Source organism: Typopeltis vanoorti, chromosome 6 (assembly GCF_054136105.1).
Source record: "Typopeltis vanoorti isolate ZY-2024b chromosome 6, IOZ_Tvanoo_1.0, whole genome shotgun sequence".
NCBI lineage: Eukaryota > Metazoa > Arthropoda > Arachnida > Uropygi > Thelyphonidae > Typopeltis > Typopeltis vanoorti.
Genome location: NC_143554.1, coordinates 52,956,487 through 52,984,333, shown reverse-complemented (window position 1 = coordinate 52,984,333; position 27,847 = coordinate 52,956,487). Strand labels below are relative to the sequence as shown.

Genomic DNA, 27,847 nt, shown 5'->3' with positions numbered 1-27,847 from the left:
CCTATAGAAAACTGTTGTGCAGTCATCGAATATCTACACACCAAAATTGTTTAGTGGAACAGTTATACGTATTAATCAACTACGGCGAAACATACCTGAAGCAACTATTTCGAAGTGTATTGATACAAAGAATGTCATTAATGCAACTGACATACCATGTTCTGCCAGTTCTCTATATTAATCCGCAAACATTCCAAGTTACTGATCTGAACTGATTTGATTGGTTTAGTTACTGTGAGCTATATGTGGTGAAATCAAGAGTTGGAACGGAAAAGAATTCGTTTATGCCTGCAAGAAAAACTGGAAGTGTTGGTTATGTAAACGTACCATTGTCAAACAGATGCAATCATTTTTTTTAAATTTTTATTATTATTTATTTTTATTAGTACACTCTATCTTTAGCAATCCTATTATCTGTTTCTAGCACGCACGAGTCGTACCATGAATGTGAAATTCATTTTTGTACTGATGATAGACTATTATTTACAGAAAGAAAATCCATTATCAATTTGTTATCATCATTGTTATAAATAAAACATTTCAATTGTATAAAAGTAAAACTATATGCTGTTATTCTCAGTAATTACAAGTAGTATTGGTTTTTATTTTAAAAAAATAAAAATAAAAACCATAGATAAGATTTTATGAGAAATCTAAATTTTTTTTGAGGAATTAAAATTTAATTTTAATTTTGTTTTCGCAAAATATTGTTCTATTTTTCATAAAATTAGAAAACTGACGAAATAAATATTTTTAAATAGAAAAATATCTTAATCTACATTTCGAAACTTGATAAGTAAAGTGAGAAAAAAAATAATGCATCATGAACCGTCACACTTGAAAGCTGTTTATTGCAAAAAAAGAGAAAGAAAGAAAGAAAAAGAAAAGAAGAAAAAAACGGGGAAAAATAAATAAAAAGAAGAAAAATGAAAAAGAAGTTATTAAAACTGATCTAATGTCATTTTATTTATTTATAGTTATTATTATGATTAATATTTTTATTCTCAATTCCACCGCGAAAGGTTGTAAATCCCATAGTACATTAATGATGCAATGCCGTGGGTAGGCTAAGGGTTAAGATAATCCGGAAACTCTGCTCTGGAGACCAAATATGGTCTATATATATAAGCAGGATTACCATAGGCTACTCGTTTGTATTTGTAAAATCTGTTTTACAGCTCATCATAGCTGAGTGACATTCAATTATTGCACGACTATTATAGTTAAACTTAGTCAAGGCGTTAATTGTTGATATGCTTCGCCACATAACCCCCCCCCTCCTTCCCTCAAGTCCTCGGTTTCTTTCAAAATGCTCGGTCACGCGCCTTTAAACTAAACACTCCCACTTGCACTCCATCTATTCTACAGTCAAAAACTCGACCACAAACGCGTGTTGTGGCCATTTTGAATTTTTTTTTTTTTTAATGCTAATTGTTTTCAGTAGACACCGGTATAGTTGGGGGAAAAGGGGATTGTCCACCCAACGTGGGTGTCACAACGATATCTCCATTGAGGTCACAAAAGTGACAACGTAATGTCACTAGGTTGTTGCCACGCAACAGTGACTGCTATCGGAACGAACTTTTTTTGCCTTGTCTACCTGCTGTTTGCGTTCGCCAGGAATTGTGGGTAAGGAGCGAAGTATGCAATGTGCTCCGGCACTTTTACCGCCCTGATCATTTCGCACCGATTCGCAATGGCTGCGCATGATGATGTCGGTATCGGGGATTTTGTGCTCTTGCAGGACATTACTATGGATGCATTCATGGAAAACTTACGAACCAGGTAAAATTATTTTGACTTTTGTACTGAGTTTAATAAAAACTTTTTTATTATTTTTATTTTTTTTTTAAAGCATTATTTCGGGAAATGTCCGACACCCGTGGGTCAGCAACAAGGTAAGGCGAGCGTGAAGGGTGTACGTTGGAATTCTGGTTCACGCTAGTGATGGACGCATGTGGTTTAAATCAGACTAAACTTTTTCATGAAGATAGCGTAGGGTGGATGAATGTGTTATTTTGTGTTTGACCTATCAGTCATATTTTTCACTTTATATTTTTTATCGGTCCCTTAAAACTTGGCAGTACTTCAAATAATGCGAACTGTTTTACATATAATGTCGTTCGACGCCTTGTTTTGCTTGACAATTGAATTCTGCTGTTACAACTTCGACTTTTGCGATGAAAAACTTTTCTGGTTAATAATTCGTAGAAATCTCGATGGTCCTTAAGGAAATTCTTGTATTGTAGCTGAGTAATGAGAATGACATATCTACATATGCTGTGAATATTAGACGGATTAATAAATATATTTATGTCAATTGACAGACAGGGAATCTCGTAACCTTCTCCCAGATTAATATTGCATTATCGGACTCTGAATCCTTCACATGTTTTTACTTGTTTATCTGAAAGGAGAAACTACAGAGGAGCGAGTATTTCGAAAAATTTTGGAATGTCTTACAAAACCGATAAAATATATTCTTGTTCCTTTCAAATACTGTAACTTCATTTCTATAAACAATTCTTTCAAGTTTTTCTTTTTCCGTTGTCGAAAGAGTCCATGCATCTAAGCTAGACTTATGTAAATTATTTAGAATAAGAAAAACATTATTTCTATAAACGCGAATTTATCTTGAATGCTTACTTCACGTGAAAAAAAAAAAAAAGGCTCGCATATGAAAAAAAGATAATTTTTCATATGCGAGCCTTTTCAATTATATAAGAATTTTGTTCAGTTTTTCTCTACTTTTAACGTATTTAACTGGATACGAACCGGTAATCTGTTGTCAGTTATCATATGTCTCTCTTTCTCTCTCTCGGTCACTCACTCTATTGCCTCAGCTGTCATTGCCATGAGAGAGAGAGAGAGAGAGAGAGAGAGACTACTGATTTGTACTTTAGTATCTTTTTCTCTATTATTTCACAATTTTTTCATCCATAATTATAATTACATTTATTAAAAATATATTGACATCATAATAACATATTCACTTCTTGATATTAATATAATATATTAATCTCAAGAGGTTCTGAAGAAGTTAATTCTTCATCTTCATCTCTTCCATCGTAGGATGGGATGGGATGAGGATTTACCTTTTAATGAAGCAGATTTGGGTTTGCCATTCCTCTGCAGCATCCCCTAAGTCGGGTTGGGAGTTGTATACCCTGTTCCGGTAGGAAAACCAAAACTACCCTGTAAAACCCTACTCCTTGAGATGAGAGCGGTCGCCTCTTCTGCTTAAAAGCCTATAAAGATTCATCATCCATTGATGGGATTCGAACCCAGGTCCGGATACATTAACTTTTTCTTTCCAACCAAAGGGCAAACCTAGCGACTGATGTACAAAAATTCGAAATTAATTAAAGCTAAGAGTGATATTGAGATAGTGCGATTTGTTTAAAGGAGCTTACGTTTCAAGTAACTTAGCTACTGTTTTATTATTTCATTGTGTTTGAAGTTGCCAATTTATCGGACTTTCTAAAGGAACTATCTCGGTACATATATATACATACAGATATAATAAAAATAATTTTAAATTGAGTGAAATCGTGCATTAGCTAGTTATTTTAGATGCATTCGCGAAATAGGTATATTGTATTGGATTTCGTTGCCGTCTTAGTTATAATAATTAATTCAGCTAGAGATTATTCTGGAACAATTTGAATAAAATTTGATATTTAGAATAATCTATTAAAAACCTATCCAGGTTTTGTTTCGATAGTAACGACTGCAGGGACTCAAGGGCAGACGTATCAAAATTTTATATTAAAGTATTTCCTCTCTGGCTCAGTGGAATTTAATAAAAGTTAATATTTATGATGTGCACAACAAGTTGATTTAGGATCATTTTACTGGGAAACAAATTAACATAATAAAAATAAAATAAAATAAAATAACATTCGAATTAACATTAATAATTTCGTACTGTTATGGAAATTAGTTTACATAGAACCATTTTTAGTCGCAATATTATACAAAACAAATTATATAATTATTGTTGTGTGTATAAGTTTTGTCGGATTCACCGGATTTTTACAAAAACGCCACTGCTTAATAGGGTTATTTGAAAATGTAAATCTGAAAACAACAGAATCATTCATCGAAAATATAACTGGAATCAATATATCCCTGATGGAAAAACATACCCGTCTTTTTTATGACTGCCTGCAATCATTCCCTTATATGTTGTTCTTAATATTTCCGGATAATCAGTAGAATAACCGATTCAATTCTGATTCTGTTAAAATCAAAAGCTTTGAAATGATAAGCCTAAAACTTTGTGATTACTTGAGATGCTTTTTGTTAGGAATAGTTTTCCTGGAGGTTTTTCATAGCAGCCCATTAACCAGACGCATCCATATGATTTGAAGACTTACGTCATGATTTGCCACTTCATATCACAATTTTCAACTGTGACCTGTCCAGCCACGGAGCGTTCTGCACTATGCAGGTCAAAAATCCGAGCACTGCTGGTGATGGCATTTGGCTTGTACGTAGTCATTCCATAGACACACACAGACTATACAGTTCAGTACGCAATAGTAATGTTATGGCTTCCTTGAAGTTCTGTTTAAGAGAATCTACTGGTGCATAATGGAGGAATGTGCAGATGTTTTCAGCATTCTCCTATCCCATTCTGTTAGTAATGAAGGAGGGCTTCTCGAATTTCTTTCCACTCACGTTTTCTTTCTTTCTTTTTTTTTATGACGTCATCTACAGTTGATCTTGGGTGTTGTAAGCGCAAGAACCGATTGATGACTAATATTGGCACGTACCTCGCTCGAAGTCGGTTAACGGTAAACCACACCCCATTTTCAGTATTGTACATAACTGTGTGTGTGTATGTACGTGCGTGCGTAAAGTATTTCTGCTTTATATTGTTAATAATCGACAGCTGTTCTTAATAAGTACAAAGATTTAGAATAAGTTAAGCTGTGCCATTTTATGATGATGATCGGATAAATATCCGAGATAAAGTTGTTTCTCGCAAGAGAATTTCTTTATCCTTGAGAAACTTTAATTATGCAATTCCACTAATTAAACATACGAATTAAACACAATATACCTATTTTTAATGAATAGCGGCTTAATAAGATTCATCCCGGAACCGGGCTTAATAGCAAGTTAAATTTGGTTCTTAATGAATTGTTTTAATAGCAGTAGTTAGTGTCTCTCTTGTCAAAAGAGTCAGTGTCGGTATGGCAACTAGTAATCAGGAAGTTCAATCAGTTCACTAGTCAGAGTACGTATGCTTTTTTTAAATCGACTGTATCTTTAGTTTTCATAGTTACACAAATGCGTGCTAGAAAATCAACGAAAACAGCTCTAAGATGCACTTCCTAATAATGAAATTAGCCACCACTGGACAGGTACTGTTTTGGGTATGTCAGTTGGAAAACAAAGCCTCCGCAATCCTCCCCATTAGACAAAGACGGGGAAACAGGTGCACCAAACTTCGGATTCTTCTCCCCCCCCCCTTCCCCGGTACGTATTTGAAGCTCATTTGACCGCTGGTCTAGAGCAAGGGAGAGAGAAAGAGAGGAAAGAAGATAATCCCTCTATGCCTGGATACCTTTGACAAAACAAGGGGATAGCTCGAAAGGGATAATGTGAAACAATTGTAACACATAGTTCTATTTAAAAAAAAGACTGGGGAAACCTACACTACAAAACCTTGTTTTCTTTCTAATTAAGTTATGATCTACGAGGCCTTTTCAAGAAACACATTTAAAATTAATTAAATGCTTATTTTTATCGAGTCCAAACATAGGTAACAACAAATTTATATTGATAATGAGTAATTCTCTGTAAATGCGACCTCCATGTATAGGTGCTAGCCACCACAAACCAAATACATCCGGTTGTTGACATTCGGCTAATGTCTTTTTTGATACTATTGTTAATTATAGTCTATGTGACTATTGTCAATGTCGTCAAATGTCACAGATGCTAGGTGATGGTTGACTACAGGAAGAAACAAACAAGTGCGCAGTATTAGACATAACAATAGTCAACCATGCGCTCGTAGTTCGAGCTGATAAAAAAAAGTAATAAATAGAGAGGGCTTCTAAACATAGAAAAAGAAAATGAAGAAAAAGGACAACCTAAACACCGAGAATGAGACGGAATGGAAGCAAATGAACCCATTAATACTGAATTAGACCAAACTCCAAGTTAACCTCATGCAACCCGAAACTGTGTAACAATGAGAAAACAAATATGGAGTCTTTATCCATTTTCGTGTAAATGTCGCGGCTCTTGAAATATTTCAGGAACGTTGTCACTTCCTAACTTAGCCCATTTAACAATCAGCTTATACTATTAATACTCGCGAACGAATACGATTACCTTTCAAAATATGATTACTAGTGGATTCAAAGATGACTGATTAGGCCGATGCGTGACCCTCATGACCTTCCAAAATGGCTTGTTTCCTGAAGATACTGACCACTTGTTTCCTAGAGGGAAACATAGTCAGTATTTTTAGGAAAGTATCTCCCAGCCAGTATCTTTAGCAAACGCGTAAAGTATCATCGGGCTTGTTTCTTGAAAGTACTTTTCAGTTTCCCCTGGAGGTATTGATGGTCGCGAAGCATTTCTCCTTGTTATTTGATGTTCCTTTCTCGTTCTTTTTCTCTTCTTGGTGTCATTTTTACTCCTCTTTTTTTTTTTTTTTTTTTTTTTTGCAAAATACTGAAATATTTGACTAATCTGGAACTAAGGCTTCTTATAAAGTTGCTTATATAGAATATTGCATCATATTCACCCTTGAAGTTATTCTTGAAGCGCTTTCTTGCTCATCTGGTTCTTTGTCCCTTCTCCAGTTCCGAGAAAATCGGTTTTGGGAAGCGGGTATCTGACATATGGAATGACTGGACAAAAGCGAAGTTGGCTGTGGATAATTAGCACCTCAATACCGTTCATCTAACTTCATTAAAAACGCTGAAGGTAGTGTCCCGGCTTGCCGGCGAATCATAAGCATTCTTTTCATATTACAATATTATATTAATTGAAAAAGTAAAAATCGTTAAAAAAATCATGTACTGATGGAAATTAGCTGAAATGATTATATTTTCTCGAAGCAACGAAAAATATGTATTTACAAGTTTTCGATAGAAATTCAACTGTCATAACAGCTGAAAGAACAAATGTACATTGTCAATATAAAAGCAGATGAATCTATTTATTCGTGGCGCGGGCTTGCTTTCTGATATTTGTGAAAGGGATCATAACAAAAGCTCTTGCGATGATGGTTTTGTTCTACTGGATTACGTGGGGATTAATAAGACGTAACGCTTATAGGTTACGTCAGTGATTACGCATCGACGCATGTTTACATGAGGTGTTCATGAGTAAAGTTGCTGAAAAATGTTACTAAAGTTAGCGGAAAATTTAAACACACTTGCTTTAGTATATTTAATACTTTTTGTTTTGCGGTATTCAGTTCAGACCCTTGTTATTACAAATATCACATGTTAGTAATTGTCCGAGTTGTCACTTCGCCAAATAACCCACACGTGTCCGTTTTACCTCCTTAGCTAACGTTTGTTATCTTACTAAGTGTGACAATCATTATGCATAATCTTGATTACATACGGATCTCTTAGATGTATGTAGATATAGATTAAAGGATATCTCAAGCTAAATACATTGAAATAAGAGACGTTTCACGTCCCCATTGCATATGAAATCACTGATACGTTGACGTCACCGTTACAAAGTCCACAAGGATTACGCATTAACCTCCTTACTTCCTTATAAAGAGGTTCGAAGAAAAGACATGATTTCACTGACTGAAATATGACGTTGTGCAGTAGTTGGCTGAGGCAGCCACCCTCCTAACAACAGTAAAATGACATATGGGAGTAATTCTAAGATAGTTGTCTTGTTTTGTTCTTGTAATCTGTGGCCAAGATACTTGTTCATATGTTAGCTGAGTTAACGATGAAGATTGACCTCTGTTTTCCTTTTAAGCTAATTAGCAATGTTTATCTCATCTGGTTAATCTAAGAGCATCCTACGGACTTAATGCAATTATTCGGTTAAACATGTTCGCTCAAATCCGAGTTTTTTGTTGTTGTTTTTTTTTTTGTGATTTTATCATTTCAAAGAGGAATTAAGTGAAGTTGTTTTGCTAATTTGTAATAGAGAACTAGATTTGACTATTATTATTATTATTATTATTATTATTATTATTATTATTATTATTATTATTATATTAGAAACGGAGTTCTTGTTCCATTTTAACATTCTCACATTGATTGAGTGACGACTCAAAAGATGGTAGAGTCAATGTTGCAATATTTTATTATTATTTTTATTTATTTATTTTTTTTGAGAAGTAAAAAAAAAAAAAAAGTGATTTTATCATTACTTAAATTAAGGGGATATTAAATCCCGCATAGTTTTAAAACCGAATAAGAAACTCAAAGATCTGAATCAGAGAGTTTCTTGCCGAATATAGTAAACTATAAAGTATCGGCGACACTAGCGTTAGCCAATGCAAGTGATCCTAGTACGTAGTACAATACCGGGCAACTCGTTGCAAAGGTGGAGGAAGTTCAGATCGGTATTCTTAGGTATTTTCCATAATGTAAAAACACATTTCCTAGGAAATGTATGCTGTTATTACATTATGGAGGGATTACATCATTACATTATATTACATCATTACATTATGTTATTATATTATGGAAAATACCTAAGAATAGCGATCTGAACTTCCTCCACCTTTGCAACGAGTTGCCCGGTATATTGTACTACGTACTAGGATCACTTGCATTGGCTAACGCTAGTGTCGCCGATACTTTATAGTTTACTATATTCGGCAAGAAACTCTCTGATTCCGATCTTTGAGTTTCTTATTCGGTTTTAAAACTATGCGGGATTTAATATCCCCTTAATTTAAGTAATGTTTTCATTGCCGAAATGAAACTTATTAGCTCTTTATACTTAAGTGATTTTATCATTTCAAAGAGGAATTAAGTGAAGTTGTTTTGCTAATTTGTAATAGAGAACTAGATTTGACTATTATTATTATTATTATTATTATTATTATTATATTAGAAACGGAGTTCTTGTTCCATTTTAACATTCTCACATTGATTGAGTGATGACTCAAAAGATGGTAGAGTCAATGTTGCAATATTTTATTATTATTTTTATTTATTTATTTTTTTGAGAAGTAAAAAAAAAAAAAAAAACTTGATTTTATGGGAAGAGAAAAAAATTCTGCTACAATCATATACATTAACTTCCGAGAAAAAGAGAGAAATGTTTAACTGCAACTAACGTATAAATATGTTTAACAATTAAAATAGCATATTGTCATATACAATAGCATGAAACCTTTCCACCAATTTCCTTGAAACAATTTCACGAATAGACCGTGGTCTCCGCTAGCCAAATAATCTGAAGACAATTTTGTACTTTTCAATGTTGTATGATTTGAGGAAAAACGGTGAACTTCTCCAATTTCCTTGTTAAAAACCCTCAACAAATTTGTGGTTTATAATTACATTTAACTCTTAAATCTTCGGAGGGTGTGAGAGGGTTCAGCCTGCCCTCTACTCGTTGTTAAACAATTCGGAGTTAATTTCTTCCTTTTGCTAGAAATACTGAGACATAATTGTAAAAAAAAAACGGTTTCGTTTTTTAGTGTTCCTTAAATATAAAAGTCATTTGCTTCTATTGTTCGTTCGCGAGCGTATGTTTACATTGTTGACGTACCACGCATTGCTTCCTGGTCACGTGCTTTGTTGTATACGAATTCTTTGGAATGCTGCTGCAGCTCTCTCATAATCTCTCTCTCTCTCTCTCTCTCTCCCCTCTCTTAGAATTACACATAAACTTAATTTCAGAAAACTTAAAAAATGTCATAAAACAGAAAAAAGACATAAGTGTAGAAGAAAAGAATTTGAAAAATTTCATTTGGCATTAAGAGAAAAAAAAAATATCCATGATTGTTTTATAGCCAAATAATAAAATTATGTTTGCCCAGTCTTATTCTATGGTTTTCGCACCTCTAATCTGATGTTTAAAAACATTCAAGTTTACAGTCCAACCATCATAACAAAATTATCAATTTGTTCCAAATACACGGATAATAGTTCAGCTTTTTTTATGTACCTTATCAGCCACTTGTGGAATGAGGCTTTTGAAAATATGCACAAGGAACAAATAACTGCCTGTTTTTTTTATATTTTTTTTTTACAAATAATGAACACAACAGGATATGAAAAATGATCTCTCTCTCTCTCTCTCTCTCTCTCTCTCTCTCTCTCTCTCTCTTCGATCCATCGATCTATTCGCTCTTAGCGAGGCGTAGGACGTAATTAAATATAATCTGAGAAACCAAGTTTCACAACATTTATACTGTTCCATTCTCAGTTGGATACGAATTGGATGCAGTTCAAAAAGAGAGTGGAATAAGATGGCAAAAATGTACGTAGTTAACTGAAAGAGAAAGTATGCTTTATTGATTCTAATCAACTCATATAATTATTCCAGGATAAGTTATATCGAGGGTTATCTAATTTTGATCTCACATCAAGAAGTGCTCATTTCATTTGAAACTCACAAATGTAACTAATTATGCAGTACAAACTACAAAGCGTATAAATCTAATGCATTACCAATTAGCGTTGCTTATATGCACTGGCAATTACGGGTGTTCTGGAATATGGAGAATTGCGTAGTCGCTCAACTAACCGGAAATGGTTTTAACAAAAATAAGACAAGAAGGCGAACGTCGCCACTCTGTAGAAGGAGACCTAGATCTTAGAACTAGGTCTGTATTATTTTTAACTTTTATATGAAAAACATTAGTGAGTTGCTTCACGGACCTGCATTTATGTCGAAAAGGGACATTCGTGGATATTAACCTCTGATTATGTATACTGATTATTAGAGAAAGGTAAACAAGCCTTACGAAGTGGGTTTATGATCGTCCCATTTTAAAATTAACCTGAAAGTGCAGTGTGTGCATATACATACAGAGAAACATTAAAGTTGCTTGTAGTAATTTGTCTTAGATATGAATGTAATTACACTGTTTTAGTTTACCAGATTATACCGCGACCAGAAATCTTTCTTGGATACTTAAAAAGAAGTAAGAACCAATTCTCCCTTTATCACCGCGTACTATATTATGAACAATAACCAACCGAAGACATTATTGGATTACTAAAACCTCCACAGGTTCCATAGCAAAAAATGTGGGAGTCCCTCGCTGCATTGTTATCGTTTTAATACATTAATTAATAAAGAATCTCTCTCTCTCTCTCTCTCTCTCTCTCTCTCTCTCTCTCTCTCTCTCTCTCTCTCTCTCTCTCTCACGTAAATAGCATGAAAAAGTCATTCGTATTGGGAAAGAACAAGAAAAAGAAAACGAAGACCATAGAGCATTTGTAGGGCTGTCATTAAGGCACTTGAAGAACTTAAGGATATTGTCCATTGCTGAAGCTAGTTCCTTTATGTCGTTCACAAAAACATATTTTTCTAAAATCTTATATTCCCACTTTTATATTTCACAAACGCTGTAGTTATTATGATATGTTTTTACTGTTAATACGAAGGCTGTTCATATCGTTTATAACCGATTAATATTTTACCAAGTACACCCCCGTAAATTCAAATTCTTGCAACTCTATAACACTGCTTAACATAGTGCATTTCAGCCAATATTTCTGAAAAACAAGCCAAAAAAATCAATAGATATTAGGCAGTCTTTTTTTATCAACTCTCATACTGAATAAGCTAAATAATATTAATTGTTGAACTCCTCAGGTTTGAAGTTTAGACGAATTGACATTTACAAGTTTTGAAAAGTATCTCATTCGCATTTTACGAGTACAGTGACAGTAGTTGCTTAATAAATGTCAACTACATAAGTTTTTTTTTTTTTTTAAAGAGTTCGACACGAAAAATGCAACATGATTAAAACTTAATTAGATCATTTCAGTTGTCATTTTAAAATCAATGATAACATAAGAATATTCAACTATTTATATCAGAATAATTTTAGTTTTCACTGGCTTGATGACAGTTATATAATTTATTCATTATATAACTGTCATGAAGCCAGTGACTATCTTCATTTCATGCGGACTGTCATTTTTTTTTTTTTTTAATCATTTGGTATATATCATTAAATTTTCTTGAGGATTACGACATTCTTATGTGATGTATTTTATCCATAAAATTTCATGACTGTAGACATCCCAAACGGGAAGAGCCAAGGGATAATTGTCAACTGATGTGTAAGTTAACTGTCTCTAGGATGCAAAATCGATTTGGCGCTCCATACCTTAGGCCTAATAATGTTAAAATGAAGCCTCTTTCTGTTCCTGAAGGACAGGAAGCGGTTCTCTAAAAATCCGAAGTTTAAAATCCAAATGTGCTATGTCCAAAATACCAGTCAGTATTTCTCTCAAAATAAAAAATATTATATTTCTCTGACGGTAATTAATTAAACAGTGACATAATTCATTATGTCAGCTTAAATTTAACAGAGTCAACGCAGTTCGTGTAAAATTATTTTTATGACGTATCGCTGAATAAGAATCACTCTAAATAATTGTATTCTAGCAGCGATTAGACCCGTTCATTTCAGTCCGTTAATACCAAGCTCCACACTAGTCGAACAGCTTTCTATTGACACATTTGATATCAGGATTTCTACTCAGTTTTCGTTCTATAAATTGAGAACAGTTTAGTGTTAAAACGATTCGAAATTATGCAAAATAATAACCTTGCACTGACTGAATGAAAGCTAACCAAAAATTTGGTTTTTGGAATTCTTTACTAAATTTTGTTGGCTCAATTTGGGACTAATTTGATTGTGCAAAATTATGTATAATGATTGACGATATGAAATTATCCGTTGCTCATGAAAATAATAAACTGCATACAGTATATAAGCCAGAAACGGCTTTAGATTTAATTGTTGTAATAATGAATGGATGAAGTCACTTATTAAACTACAAGAAAATGGCAATAATACAATTCTGTGATTCCCAGTCAGTACATCTCGATGTTCTTGATTAAAATAACCTTGACATATGAGGAGGGGGGGGGGGAAAGAAAGAAAGAAAAGAAAAGAAATCAGTTTTATATTGAATACTTTTTTTTTTGTACAAAAGCCGATAGCGATAAATAAATTAGCACATGAAATAGAGTCTTTGAAGATATGTGAAGAGCAATGTGAACACATGATTAGTTTGTGATATAAGATCAGTTATCTTTCTAATCATTTGAACGTGCTTCGTCTTAAATTTTCATTTAAACGTGTGTCTGCGGATATTAATGATGATTTATTTACAAAAATAGGGGAAGTATCTTATCATTATAAGAAGATGAGTTTTAAGTCAATGGATCGGACGTTAAAGAATTTGAAAAAATAAAAAAGTATTAGAAAGTTTTATAACTGAGCGGAAAGACTTAACAGTGAAACTTCCAGCATCGTCGTTATTTCTTATTTTTGCGTAGGGCGAAGCGAGGGGGGGGGGGGGGAAGAATTCAAGAAATCATTCGTTGAGAAATTTTCGTCAGGTGTTTCGGGTCAAATATTGACAGCTGTTAAGTGTTGAGAAAAAACTCGTAGTTTGAACTGCGAAATAATCTGAAACATCTGTAGAAAACTGAAATTCAATTTCTGAGAAACTTTCGTCTCCCATCGACTTATGAGTATAATGAAAACTATGTTAATGCTTTAAAATTATAAATTTTGGAGAAGAGTGGCATTGGTACGAATTTCTGATGAAAAAAAAAAAAAATTTTCATGGAGAAATTATTAAAATTTTCGTTATATATATAATGAAAATTCTAATAATAATTTAAATGTTCATAATATTTTGCACTGCTGTTTGCTAACCGCACATGATTTAGCATGTTCTGCCTGGCATCGTCATTGAAGTCAGACAGCTGTATGTAAGTGCTTCGCAATTGCTGCTGACAGATAAGTAAAAATGGGGTACAGCATGACGTATACAGATCTTTGACCCTGTCTCGCTAAATTCTTTGTCTGGTTTTACAAATACATGGTGTTGCATTTCACAGACGTCACGATAAACAGTGGATTAAGTGCCCCACCCTCTTAAAGAGAGTGCTTTCGAGAAGGTATCTGTATAAGTAAAAAGGCCTTGGTTCAATGTTTATTATGTGTGTTTTATCAGAAATCCACAACAAGGAAATGAACTCTGAATGTAGTTTATTGATTTTGCACAATGGCGGCCAAAATAACGAATACTTCTAATAGAATGACCTCAGTGAATATTTAAAGCAACATACGCATATCAATACTAATTTATATTGAGAGAGAGAGAGAGAGAGAGAGAGAGAGAGAGAAGGAAAAAACAGTGATGAAAGGAGTTAGAATGGTGTCTTATACATACACGAAGTGCGAAAAAAATCCCGGAGTGTGTGTGTGTGTGTGTGTGTGTGTGTGTGTGTGTGTGTGTGTGTGTGTGTGTGTGTGTGTGTGTGTGTGTGTATATATATTCTCTAAGAAAGAGCCTGTGTAGCTCAGCGGATGGGGCGTTTGCACACCGCTGCGCTTGGCCGCACGAAGGAAGACTTGGTTTCGAGTCTAGTCGGCGACTAGAGGAAATTTTTCTAAGCCTTTTTTCGACCGGTTCCCGAGTTAGTCGATCTCTGGCACGGGCAAGCAGGTTTTTCCTCCCGGAAACTCGGGTTTTTCGTCCTGTAAACTCAAGAAAATCGACCGTAGAACCCACATTATTTCAGACATTAAATATATTGTGTTAGGGTTAGGGACCACGAGATGGCGGCACATTTGAGCCGTCTCTCTTCACTGCGTACCGCTTAATTAGTGATAGCCTTGGGCCATCTGTCTCTGATTGGGTACCAGTGGAGATTGAACTGCCCACTCAGTCTCCAAAAGTTAGATAGGGCTAAATGGCCTCGCCTACTCCCGTATACGGGAATAAAAAGGCGTTAGCTGATTTTTTTATTTTTTTATTTTTTTTTATTCTCTAAGATAACGATATTTAACTACTGCTCAATGCTGTCCCCAGGAAACAGCTCCAGCATGACAACGAGCTCATGCACACCTTCACACCAATAGCACTGTGACTACATTTGCACAAGCCGTGTGTTTTGAACTCAGCAAATATAGAGCAATTCGAGATGTTGAAACTTGTTTTTGGAAAGGAAACACTAACAGTACAAAAGCTTTTCTTTAAGTACAAAAGTGGAGGAACATCTGTCGATGATGAGCATTGGGAACATCCATCGACAGACCAAAATATGAAATTGTGACACTTACCAAGAAACTTGTCCTTAAAAGAATGCATTATCACGACTTAGCTAATTGTTGGAAATTTCATCTGGATAATGTGAAAGTATTTGGACACAAGACGTGAGTGTTCTTACTCTTTTTTGTCTATGCAAGACCTTGCGGATTTTTTTCCCCCGCTAAGTTGGACTGAAGGGAATGACATTTGAGTGTACCATGATGTTTCAGAATATAACCGGGCTATATTTGCTGAGTTGAAAACACACGACTTCTGCAAATATTTTTCAAACTTATGTTATCTTTTATGTTGTTATTTTATTTTTATTATTTATTTCTTTTTTTTAATGGAGCTGACATCGTAAAAGGAACAACATACAAATACAATTCTATCTTCACATGCACACTTTATAAGGTATTATTTCTTCTCTATAATACAAGACACAGGTTTGAAAAAAAAAATTGCGAATGATCCAGCAGATGGAGGAGTTCAATGGAGGAATTTTATGATAATTGCAGTAGGGCCATCTGGTGGTCAGTACAGATGGATAGATTATTTTGGATTTATAGTCGAAGCAAGTAAGACTAGAGTATTATATCTGTTAATCTCGAGTATTCTCAATTGAAATAGAACAAAACAATGACTTCTTTTTTTTTTTTTTTCCCCATTTGAGAATGCAGAGCATAACGTGGACGTGAAACGAGAATTGTCAAGGTAAGCTGCTTTCTATGGAGATAAATTACTAAAAATGATTAGTAAAGAACATTGCAAATAGCAAGACGTGAGATAATATAAGAGAACAACGAAGGCGAAAAAGATGTAATCAAAGAAATGGTACGTGGCATAGGAGTATAAAGAGGAAACGGCTCCGGAAAGCAAATTATATGATAAACTAAAGACGCAAGGAGGGATGAATAGCAGAGATCAAACAAATATTGATTATCATGATAGGAATCGTAGATTTTTTAAGTGAATTAACTTTAAAATTTAAAATTAAAGAATCAGAGAAACATTGAAAAAATACGTTGTGCAGTGAACACTTTTTTGTCTTTTTTTTTTTTTTTTCATTGAATTTTTAAAGTCAGTATATCCATAGATGAAGAAATAATTCTATTAAAAAGTGATACTCGAATAAAAGAGCATTGTGGATTGTTTAGGGATGTAATTTATTTGTAAATTACGTCACACACACACACACACACACACACACACACACACACACACACACACACACACACACACACATATATATATTTATATGACTATTTCATTTATATGTATATAGATGAAAGGATGATGGTCCATAATCCGCAGTTAAAGCTATTTGTCAAAATGCTTCTACCTTTCTTATCGTTTCCTAACATCCGTGTCATTCATTCTTTTCTTATTATTTTATGGTACCATTCAAAACGAGTACAATGAATAAATTATTCCCATATTCCGCCCCCTTCACATTAATATAACAGAGCGCCCACAAGCCGTCAAATCGTGTAAAAGTTACGTCATCGTCAGTCTTAATCACGGCTGAGACAAATAACCGCATTGCATAACGCTGTCGTCTATGATTCAAGAAGGTCTGCCAGTGAAAACTAATCGAATTCATGTTGCTGAGAAGGAACAAAAATAGGACTGCTCTAATGGAAAAGGTGCCAATGCAATTTCCTGCATAGCCAGCCAAACGAATTTTTGAAAAAAAAGAAAGTTAAAAAAAAAAACGTTTTCGCAAATTCTTAAACAGATCGTAAAACTCTTGAACAACTATTTTAATAATCGTTACTTGATAAATATATGAAGTTCCGTGTTTACAGATGAAAACGTTTATCGGAATTTTTCCTTGTGCCGAATATTTTAATGCTTTATCATTTTATAATGAAAAGAACGGTTTCACATGTTTCTAGCGTTGTTCGGGGAACGAAACATATATTTTAATGTACTAATCGAATAATCTAATAACACTAACGTGTAATATCGAATAATCTAATAACTAATAACGTGTAAAACTAATCGAATTCATGTTGCTGAGAAGGAACAAAAATAGGACTGCTCTAATGGAAAAGGTGCCAATGCAATTTCCTGCATAGCCAGCCAAACGAATTTTTGAAAAAAAAGAAAGTTAAAAAAAAAACGTTTTCGCAAATTCTTAAACAGATCGTAAAACTCTTGAACAACTATTTTAATAATCGTTACTTGATAAATATATGAAGTTCCGTGTTTACAGATGAAAACGTTTATCGGAATTTTTCCTTGTGCCGAATATTTTAATGCTTTATCATTTTATAATGAAAAGAACGGTTTCACATGTTTCTAGCGTTGTTCGGGGAACGAAACATATATTTTAATGTACCGGTTTATTATTTTAAGGACTGTTTTTTCTTTTTTTTCCCCCTGAATGGTAATTAAAATAGATGGCGTTTGCTTTTACCCCTGCTTTCTGACTAAAAAAGTACATCGATAAGGCACATCCGTTATGCCTTATCGATGTACTTTTTTTTTTTTGTATGTTTATCACTTTTTACAAGACATTTTTACTGTCTCTCTTATTTTCCTTTGATTATTTAGTCTGCACCTCAGGAACATTACATGTATCATTATCAACTGTTTCATAGATAATTGCTAATATACGTTTTCTTCCTGATTATTTCTCTACCACACTAATATGCATCTTGTAGTACAAATAAGCTGACTGTCAATTAATACTTTGAAGGATGTAGATTGGCTGCTTACCTGCCATCAAAAGTTAGGAGTAAAGGGGTTTCGCGTACTCTATCAGGAGAATAAATGGCATTAGAATATTTATTTTTTTATTTATTATGCATATTGTATTATATTTTGAAAACATTCAGTTACCTGTAAAACAATTTCTAGAACAAAAATGACTCTTGGCGTGTGAGAGTGTGCATGTTTCGTGTAGATGGCGGAAGTGATATGGTTTGCATTTGTCGCATTGCAAACGACATTTGTGATTGTGTAAGCATTTAAAGTTCAGAAAACTGCCTTTTCGGGATGTGATGCATTTTCACAAAACTTGGACCGATAAGAGAGAGAGAGAGAGAGAATGTTACGATTTTTAAGTTGCATCAATCAAGTAGTGGAGCATGTGGTTTGGTCCGAAACTAGTACTCAAATTTCCAGGCAACAAATGGCATCCTAGACAACTTGCAAGTGAAGTTGATTGTTGCATGTGACTATGAGCGTAATTCTGCTTCAGCATTCCAAATGATGCAACACACACACACACACACACACACACACACAAAGCAACATTTATGTGCCTTTAGTATAATACAGAAAAATGTGTCAGACACAGAGAGTACGGTTCAAAATAGCATATATTACACACTGTACATACCTGTCCTTGTCAATATACAGAAAAATTCCAGTGCACACGTGATGAAAGGAAACCAGCAGCATAAGTGGATTCAGCGAAAACTCTGGAGGAGGAGGAGGAAGCAAGTATAAATAAACATTTTATTTATACTTTTTGCGTCTCGATCTCCAGGTTGTATGCTGCCATAATAAGTTACTACAGACAGCAAAAGTTATCCAGGACAGTTGGTTGGTTAGTTACTTTTGATTACGGCAAAGCTACTATTACAGGAATATGGTATATTGTTCGTCAGTTACATGGTATCCTCTTTGGGTTGTTTTACTAAAGAGAAAATGGCGCTATTTCCTATGGGTTCAACTAGTCGAAAAGTATAAAGGTTCATTGCATTCAATAAAGGTTCGAAAGCGGGGCAACTCCAGAGCACGTCATCGTCGTTATGAAATACTTGCAGAAATTAATACAAACGAAATGTAAATGAATATATGCAGTATGGTAATTATCACATCTCGAGACAACATTAAGTCCATAGGTGGACTCAATGCTGTCTCGAAGAACCGATGGATCCAGTGCTGGCTGTGAGAACACAGCAAAAATTTTTCACAGTCTCAAAAACGAACCCAACGAAAGCTTGTTGCAGTTGGGCCCCTTTATATTTATCTCAAGATCGAATGAAAGCGTAGTTAAGTCACTGAACAAGTATCTCGTAATCGAATAATATAACCTCATTCCGCAGTTTCGCTACTTCGAGTTACTTTTGGAGAACTGAAACAACCGCCTTTCATATTTCGTCTGGAGCTATTCGTGGGTGTTGATAATCATTTCCTCACTGTGCTGGTTTCTAATTAGAAATATATAAATAAATGTTATCTCTAAATGTTTTTATATGTTTTTACAATATTAGAGTTTTTACAATATTAGTTTTTTGTAATGCAGCTGATCAGTTACGATATTTTAAAGTAAAGCAGTGCTCTGGCTCGATTGTCATGGGATGATTAAACATACTAAATTAGTAAATAGGAAAAGTTAAGTGGCTAAGCTGTCATCGTATGCCTAATTTCTTTTAAAAGATCATGCATTCATATTCGTATTAAATTATGTTACCGGAAAACATTCAGGGAAGTAATGCCAGTTTCCTTAATAATAAATCGTATTTCAACCCCCATCCCTTTTCACGCCTTCTACATATTATAACCGACCCTGGAGATTATGACACAAATCACGCCAGCAATTGGCTATGCTACCTCTCATTAAACTTACCATTTAAGCTAATTTTTGTCGTATAATGACCTTCGGTGGATAGCATTCAGACTGATAGTATTATTCATAGTAATACTTCTATTTTGCGTAACCAAAAGAAACCATCATGAAATATTTTGCAGCAGATTTATATTTTCTGCCTATCGAGAATGCCTTACATTCCCAATGTGGTCCCGGATGCGGAAAAGTGATCAGATACAGTCGAACCTTATCATTAATACATGCATGAGTGGTGAAGCATGGTAAAGGCACGCACCACATTAGAAAGTAAGATTAAGCGATATGATTTAGTTACGATTAATAAGTAAACATGCTTCAGAATAGCGTGCCGCTGATATGACAACATGGTATTGAGCAATCATAATTGCAGGAGAAGGTTACAATATATGAGTAGATAGTCCTCTCAGATGACTAATTGCACTTATGTCACTGCTAATAAATTAAGGATTTAAGCTAACTAAACTTGAAATTGTAGTATATCTAATTAGTAATAAGGAAATGGCAGTAAAAAAAAGTTGGATCTTTGGATCTAATACGTAAGTTCTCTAAAGAGAGAGAAAAAAAAGAAAGAAAAAAGCTAATTTGTTGTATAAATATTTATTATTTTCTTTTCATTCCGATATATTATTTTCATCCTATTGCTTCAGTACTAGGTGACCCTGAATTATTTACAACAGGTTTAATATAATGTACATATTTATTGACAAATCCAATTGTATTTTCAATATTCGCTGTATTAAATGTAGCTGAGAGATTGGCTAGCTTATCTGCGATAGTTCAGTCAGCCATGTTTTTGCTAATGTGGGCTCAAATTTGGTGAGTTGTTTCATTTAATGATCAAGTAAAATAGAATGGGTGAAAGCACGATACTGGTTTGGCGCTGAAAACATTCACTTACTTTCTTCCGTGAATTTTTTGTGCATTTGTTTAATTTCATTTCACTTTTATTCATATTCGAATAAAATCAATTTAATGTTCAACGAATCCCTCCAACATATATGTACACAGGTATATAAACATAGTCCGTGCAGACGATAGCAACTAAATAACACACCACATCATTCAAGAACATACCATCCATGATAAGAAACGAAAGTGACAGGAACATGCAAAAGTGTGATAACTCCTTGAACATATGATTGCTTTCACAGAAGCAAAAGAAAAAAGTAGCATGCCACAATCGCACGTTGCAACCGGGAAAAAGGCACTATCAACTTTTTTTCTTTTCTTTTTTTTTTTTTTTTAATTTCTCCTTTTCTTAATTTACATCTCCAGTTGCAGTTGTTCTCTCCAAGATAAATCAACGAGTTCAAGAAATACCATAACATCAGAGAGACTGGTTTTGTTTGCCAGTTACTGGAAAAGCATCTAAGGCTAGTGTATTATGTTTGTTTTATGTTTTGTTCCGGCTGGTTGCCTATTTTGAGGGATTTAAAACCCGAGATGTTGCATCACGATGTCTAACTAAACATCATCAAAATTTATTAACCGTAAGGAGAACGAAGATTTTTTTTGGGGAAAAAAAGTGTAAAACTACCGAATTTTTCCAAAAATAGATATAATAATAATAATAATAATAATATGATCTGGACTATGTCGTACTCCAGGTGCTTTGGTCGAGTACACAGTATTCCACTCTTTCCACAGTAAGTCATGAGTTCTAATCTCATGACCTACTTTAGATGGCAGATTAATTTTATTGTTTGGTACGACACAAACACCATGCTCACTGGAAGCTTTCAACCCATCTGCTCCTTAGGACAAGTAGAGCCCCCTGATTACGGATCACGGCGAATTAATACCGACTTCTCTGCTGTATCCCTTAAAGGCAAGAGTGAGCCTCTACTGTGTATTCATTTAAATTAATTATCATTAAGAGTAGTTAAAAAGCATTCATCTCAGAGATACGGTTGCTTATAACTGAAATCCATAAAAATCAAAGTAAATCTGCTTCATTTGTGGACTGTTGACTAACTTTTTTTTTTCTCCGATATAACGAATTTAGTATTTTAAAAATGTCTTTTACTATAACAGATCCAACTGAATATTATTATTATTTAGCTGAATTTAAGTTAATCATTTTCAACAATTAGTTATCTTACCTGCACTTTCAAGCGCGAATATTGAATAGAGACACGAAAAACTTGAGATGAAAATCCCGATATTGATAGCAAAAATATCCTTTTATTTCTCTGTGCAATCGAGATACTCTCACTTTCAGCTGAAAAGACTTTTTAAACTCCTCAAAACTTCTTGGTGTCCTAGACATAAGTCGTACCCAAATCTTTCTAACTTGTGTAGTCTCGTTAATAATAATAGAAAATTGAGCTATGAAGGTCCCGTTATGAATACTTCATCTTTCACTTCTATTCTATTTCTTCGCTTGCTTGGTAGTGCAGTGGACGAATGACACGCTCCTTTGGTTAGAACATCTCAGATAAGAACCCATCCCATCTAAGACTCAAGAGACATTTATAAAGAGTAAAGGTTGTTTGTTTAACTGCATCATACGAAGGTGGTCATATAACTCATATAATAGACAGGGTTATACATTACTTTGTGGTCATATGGAGGCAGCATATCAATAGAATATTTAACAACCCTATTCAATAAACTACTACAAACAGGAGAGATCCCAGATGACTGGAGAACTGGAAAGATCATCCCAATATACAAGAAAGGAGACAAAAGAAACTGCAGAAATTACAGACCAATCAATTTACTCCCTCACACCCATAAAATATTCATAAGAATTATACAAAATAGATTAAAAAACACCTATGAAGAAATGATAGGCATAGAACAAGCTGGTTTCCGAGGAAACTATTCAACAATAGACCAAATTTTCAGATTGCACCAACTAGCAGAGCTCAGCTGGGAGGACCATAAAGAACTATATTGTTGTTTTGTGGACTAAACAAGCTTTCGATAACATCAACAGAGAAATTCTTTTTAAAATTCTACTAGAAAAAGCAATAGACAAATATATAATACAGTTTCTGATAAAATATTACTCTAAGACAAAATGCAATAATTAAAAAGGACACACTTACAACAGAACCCATAGAGATCCAAAAAGGAGTAATGCAAGGATGCCCATTATCCCCATGCCTATTCAACATATATCTAGAAGAAGTTGTAAAGAAGGCAATAGACAATGAGCCTGGAATCAATGTCAATGATTTGAACATAAATAATAACAAATATGCAGATGATCTCGTCCTTCTTGCAAGAACCCCCAAATGAACTACAAAAGTTGATCAACAAGCTAAACGAAACCTGTAAAACATATGACATGACAATAAATATACAAAAGTGATGAAAATAGGGAGGAACGGGACTACCATCTCAGCCACCCTAAACGGAGAACAAATAGAACAAGTAGACAACTTCATATAACTTGGATCAAAACTAACAGAAACAATAGATGAACTCAAAACAATCAAACACAGAATAGTGATAGGATGGACCAGCATGGGAAAATTACAGAAAATCTGGAAAACAAACAAGATATCTAAACAAGCCAAAATCAAATTATATGAAGCAATAATTATACCAACAGTCATCTATGGAGCAAAAGCGTGGACAGTTAAAAAAAGAGAGGAGAAAAAACTGCTGGCATTTGAAATGAAATGCTTAAGAAAAATAAATAGGACAAGTTGGATAGAAAAGAAAACAAACATCACAGCCAGACAAGAATTATTGTATAAAAAGACAATAATAGAAAAAATTAGAAAACAACAACTGAGATGGTTTGGACACACTGTACGCATGGACGCAGACAGACTTCCTAACGTCTTAATCAATACTTTTCCAACTGAAAAAAGAAGACCCGGAAGACCAAGAATTACCTGGCTGAAATTAATAAAGAACATCTTGGGATGCAGAACATATAAGGAACTTTTTCGAACAGCAAGGAATAGAGAAGACTGGAAGACCCTGCTCAAGAGAAGACTCAACCCGTCTTAGACGGAAGAGAAGAAGAAGAAGAAGATACATTACTTGGAAAGAAAGAAGATGTTCGGGATAATTTCCACAAGTGTACGAAAGCAATCAATGGGAATTTTCGACAATTCTTCCTGTACGCATGTAATGAGGTTCTGTACTGGTGCGGGACAAAATGTCCCTTAACTTCACCCGAAGCTCCAATTCATCCTACAGATGTTCAGTAGTGTTGAGATCAGGACTCTATGGAGGCTAGTCAAGTGTGGTGACATTCGTGTCCACAAACCACGCAGTTACAGCAGTAGCAGCTTATGACACGGTGCATTATCTTGGTGAATGAGACAATGATCAGTTCATAGAAATTCTACAAAGTAGGAAGCATTGCGTTGTCCAAAATGTTCAGATACCTCTCGAAATTCAACGTTCGTGGCACCACAAAGAGGTCCAAATCCAAACCAAGAAAAACAGGACCATACCATCACATCACCACCTCCGAATTTCATAGTTGGGGTTACTCACTCTGGTCAAAGACGTTCACCCTGGCATTCGTCACACCTCCATCTTCTCGGTAGATAGCATAGCGTGATTCGTCGCTTCCTAACACAGCTTTCCATGCTTCCACATCTCACTGTACATGCTCTTTGCACCACGGAGGACGCCGCCGCATATGGGGCTTGCATATTGCGGTCCTACCATGGAAACCGAAGTTGTGAGTGTTGATGCTGAATGCTTTTGTGCAGATTCTTGTTCCAGTCGATGTCCTGAACACCACATTTAACACGTTGGCTGACGAATAGCGGTTTTTACATATTATCCTTCACAACACCCTACAGTCACGTTCGGTGCGTGTGGTTGGTCATCCACTGTGGGTAGCTTTTGCTGTTGACTCTTTGCACTTCTGTTTCAGAATGACATCACTGATTGTTGACCTGGGATGGTCCAATTTGTCAAAAATTTGCGAAACAGATAGGCGTGCAACATGGCATCCTAGTAACGCTTCTTTCAAACTCTGTCAATTCCCTTCTCGCAGCCCAAGGCACAGTTGCACTGACTCATTGTATGGCATGATGCACCTTGCCCATAGTATGTCTGTTGACTTCTTTCCAAGCAGTGTATACTCTAATTTTAGTTACCTAGAGCGACGAAGAAATCTGAATGGAAGAGAAATAATATATTATACATATTCTTTCAGGATTTCGGCGAAAATATTAATTGACAGAAATTAGTTCGAGCTTCAAGGCAGTTTTCCAACACACTTAATATTTATCTGAGACTTTGTTTTCTCGAGAAGAAAAAATTCTTAAACTATATGAATGCTAGTGCTTTTGTCTTAAATTCCAGTCGCTTTGTATTCTTCAGTGGAGCGAACATAACTTTGTAATGACAGCACACAAAGTCTCCATTCCTCTTCTTCATTTGATAAATCTTGTAGTTTCCAATCATAAGAAGCCGAAAGTAGATTTCTACCATAACTGCCCTAAATTCTGATCTCCTTGTTGCTCTTTTGTGGAAGGGAGGATACCTTTGTGAAAAAATTCTTAAACTATATGAATGCTAGTGCTTTTGTCTTAAATTCCAGTCGCTTTGTATTCTTCAGTGGAGCGAACATAACTTTGTAATGACAGCACACAAAGTCTCCATTCCTCTTCTTCATTTGATAAATCTTGTAGTTTCCAATCATAAGAAGCCGAAAGTAGATTTCTACCATAACTGCCCTAAATTCTGATCTCCTTGTTGCTCTTTTGTGGAAGGGAGGATACCTTTGTGAAAAAATTCTTAAACTATATGAATGCTAGTGCTTTTGTCTTAAATTCCAGTCGCTTTGTATTCTTCAGTGGAGCGAACATAACTTTGTAATAACAGCACACAAAGTCTCCATTCCTCTTCTTCATTTGATAAATCTTGTAGTTTCCAATCATAAGAAGCCGAAAGTAGATTTCTACCATAACTGCCCTAAATTCTGATCTCCTTGTTGCTCTTTTGTGGAAGGGAGGATACCTTTGTGAAAAAATTCTTAAACTATATGAATGCTAGTGCTTTTGTCTTAAATTCCAGTCGCTTTGTATTCTTCAGTGGAGCGAACATAACTTTGTAATGACAGCACACAAAATCTCCATTCCTCTTCTTCATTTGATAAATCTTGTAGTTTCCAATCATAAGAAGCCGAAAGTAGATTTCTACCATAACTGCCCTAAATTCTGATCTCCTTGTTGCTCTTTTGTGGAAGGGAGGATACCTTTGTGAACTTCAACGCTATTATTACATGATCCTATCATTTCTCGCAAGAAAGATCTCACATCACTTCTTACTTTTATAATACCTTGATCTCTAAATATAATCAGATTTCTCTTCTTGGACTGATTCTAGCCTTTTCCAACAAAGCCACACCTCATCCATAAATTCTTCATCCTGAACACAAATTTAAAAACTAAGTATACTTTTCTGCTCAAGATACTATTTCTCTCCTGTTCCACACTGCCGTACCTCATGAATTTTGATGCTGTTCAGAAACGCCAATCCGATTAAGCGATGATTCCTCTCTTTCTCTCTCTCTCTCTCTCTCTCTCTCACACACACACACACACACACACACACACACACACACACACACACACACACACACACACACACACACACACACACACACACACACACACACACACACACACACACACACACACACACAATTCAGACATCTTTCTCTAAAGAATTAAAGTAAAAATGGAATCAGATTTTTCATAATTTCCAGGCTGGATTAAAAAAAAAAACACGAGTATAATAAATCATATACTAACAAGTCATATCATCGGAGAAAAATATACAATTTTTCTGACAAACAAACAAAAGGAGATCATAAAAAAATGTACCATAATTTTACTGACCTACAAAAAAGCCTTTTACTCTGTCATAATGCCCTTTGGAATGTTCTATGGTAGTGGAATAGATAACAAAGCTGACTGCATTTGTGTATTAATCTTCTGAAATGACTGTTAAAATCAAGGGGAACTATAGCACTTCCTTTCCAGTGGAGTGAAACAGAGGTGCAAGCTATCATCATTACTTCCTGGAATATGTTGCAAACGGAACTCTGAAGAAATGTGATATTGATCTCCTAGCGGAAAATAAATCAGATCTTCATGAAGTCACCACAAAAAAAGAAAGAAAAAAAAAAAGAAAAATATTTGCTGGAACGGAAACTGAAAACAAACCATGTCTGTCTTCTTCAACCCAATGGTTGATAAGGGTAACAATGCTACTTCACTAGGGAATAATAATAGGACAGCGTGGTTTCCCGTTGCCTCCCATGCACATATAAATATTTTTTTATGAACGGGGCAGTTTGTCTATTCTGAGGGACGAAAAACTCGAGTTTCCAGGTGAGAGAGGAAAAAAAAAAAAAAAACCATTCGCCTCGTATGAGACCGGCTAACTCATCTTTGATTAAAAGTGCTTGATAGGTTCTTCGCGTCATATATGGGATTCGAAGACAATTCTTTTCAACCAAAGGGAAAGATCGAAACCGACTGAGCTACGGAGGCTCAAAAACAACCTACTCGAGAGTAAATTTATAGAAGTTGATCGGTTCAAATTCTTAATAAGGATGGGAGATCAAGACAGGATATAAGAACAAAAACTACAAAGGCAACAAGAACAGCGCTCCAAAAACTAAACCCCTGCGGTCAGATAGCAAACAATTGTAAATAGCTACTTAAATATAAAGAGCCAATAGGCTTCATTTCGGCGATATAAACATTATTTAAATTAAGGGGATATTAAATCCCACATTGTTTTAAAACCGAATAAGAAACTCAAAGATTGGAATCAGAGAGTTTCATGCCGAATATAGTAAAGTATAAAAGTATCGGCGATTACTAGCGTGAGCTAATGCAAGTAGTCCTAGTACGTAGTACAATCTCGGGCAACTCGCAGCAAAGGTGGTAAAGTTCTGATTGCTATTCTTGGTATTTTCCTTAATGTAAAAACACATTTCCTAGGAAATGTCTGCTGTTATTACATTATGGTGGGAGGTCACTACCCATACCGGTTTCAGCCTTTATTG

The 27,847-nt window shown here is 34.8% G+C and overlaps 1 protein-coding gene across 1 annotated transcript in view; it reads left to right on the top strand.

Moving 5' to 3' along the window:
- Nucleotides 1–1,672: 1,672 nt before the first annotated feature.
- LOC150105454 (unconventional myosin-Id-like) overlaps nt 1,673–27,847 on the top strand; it is a 435,962-nt gene continuing 409,787 nt past the window's right edge. The window contains exon 1 of the mRNA XM_090394828.1: nt 1,673–1,785. Coding sequence (XP_090250954.1) covers nt 1,697–1,785 — 89 coding nt within the window. The 5' untranslated portion in view covers nt 1,673–1,696. The remainder of the gene's footprint in view (nt 1,786–27,847) is intronic.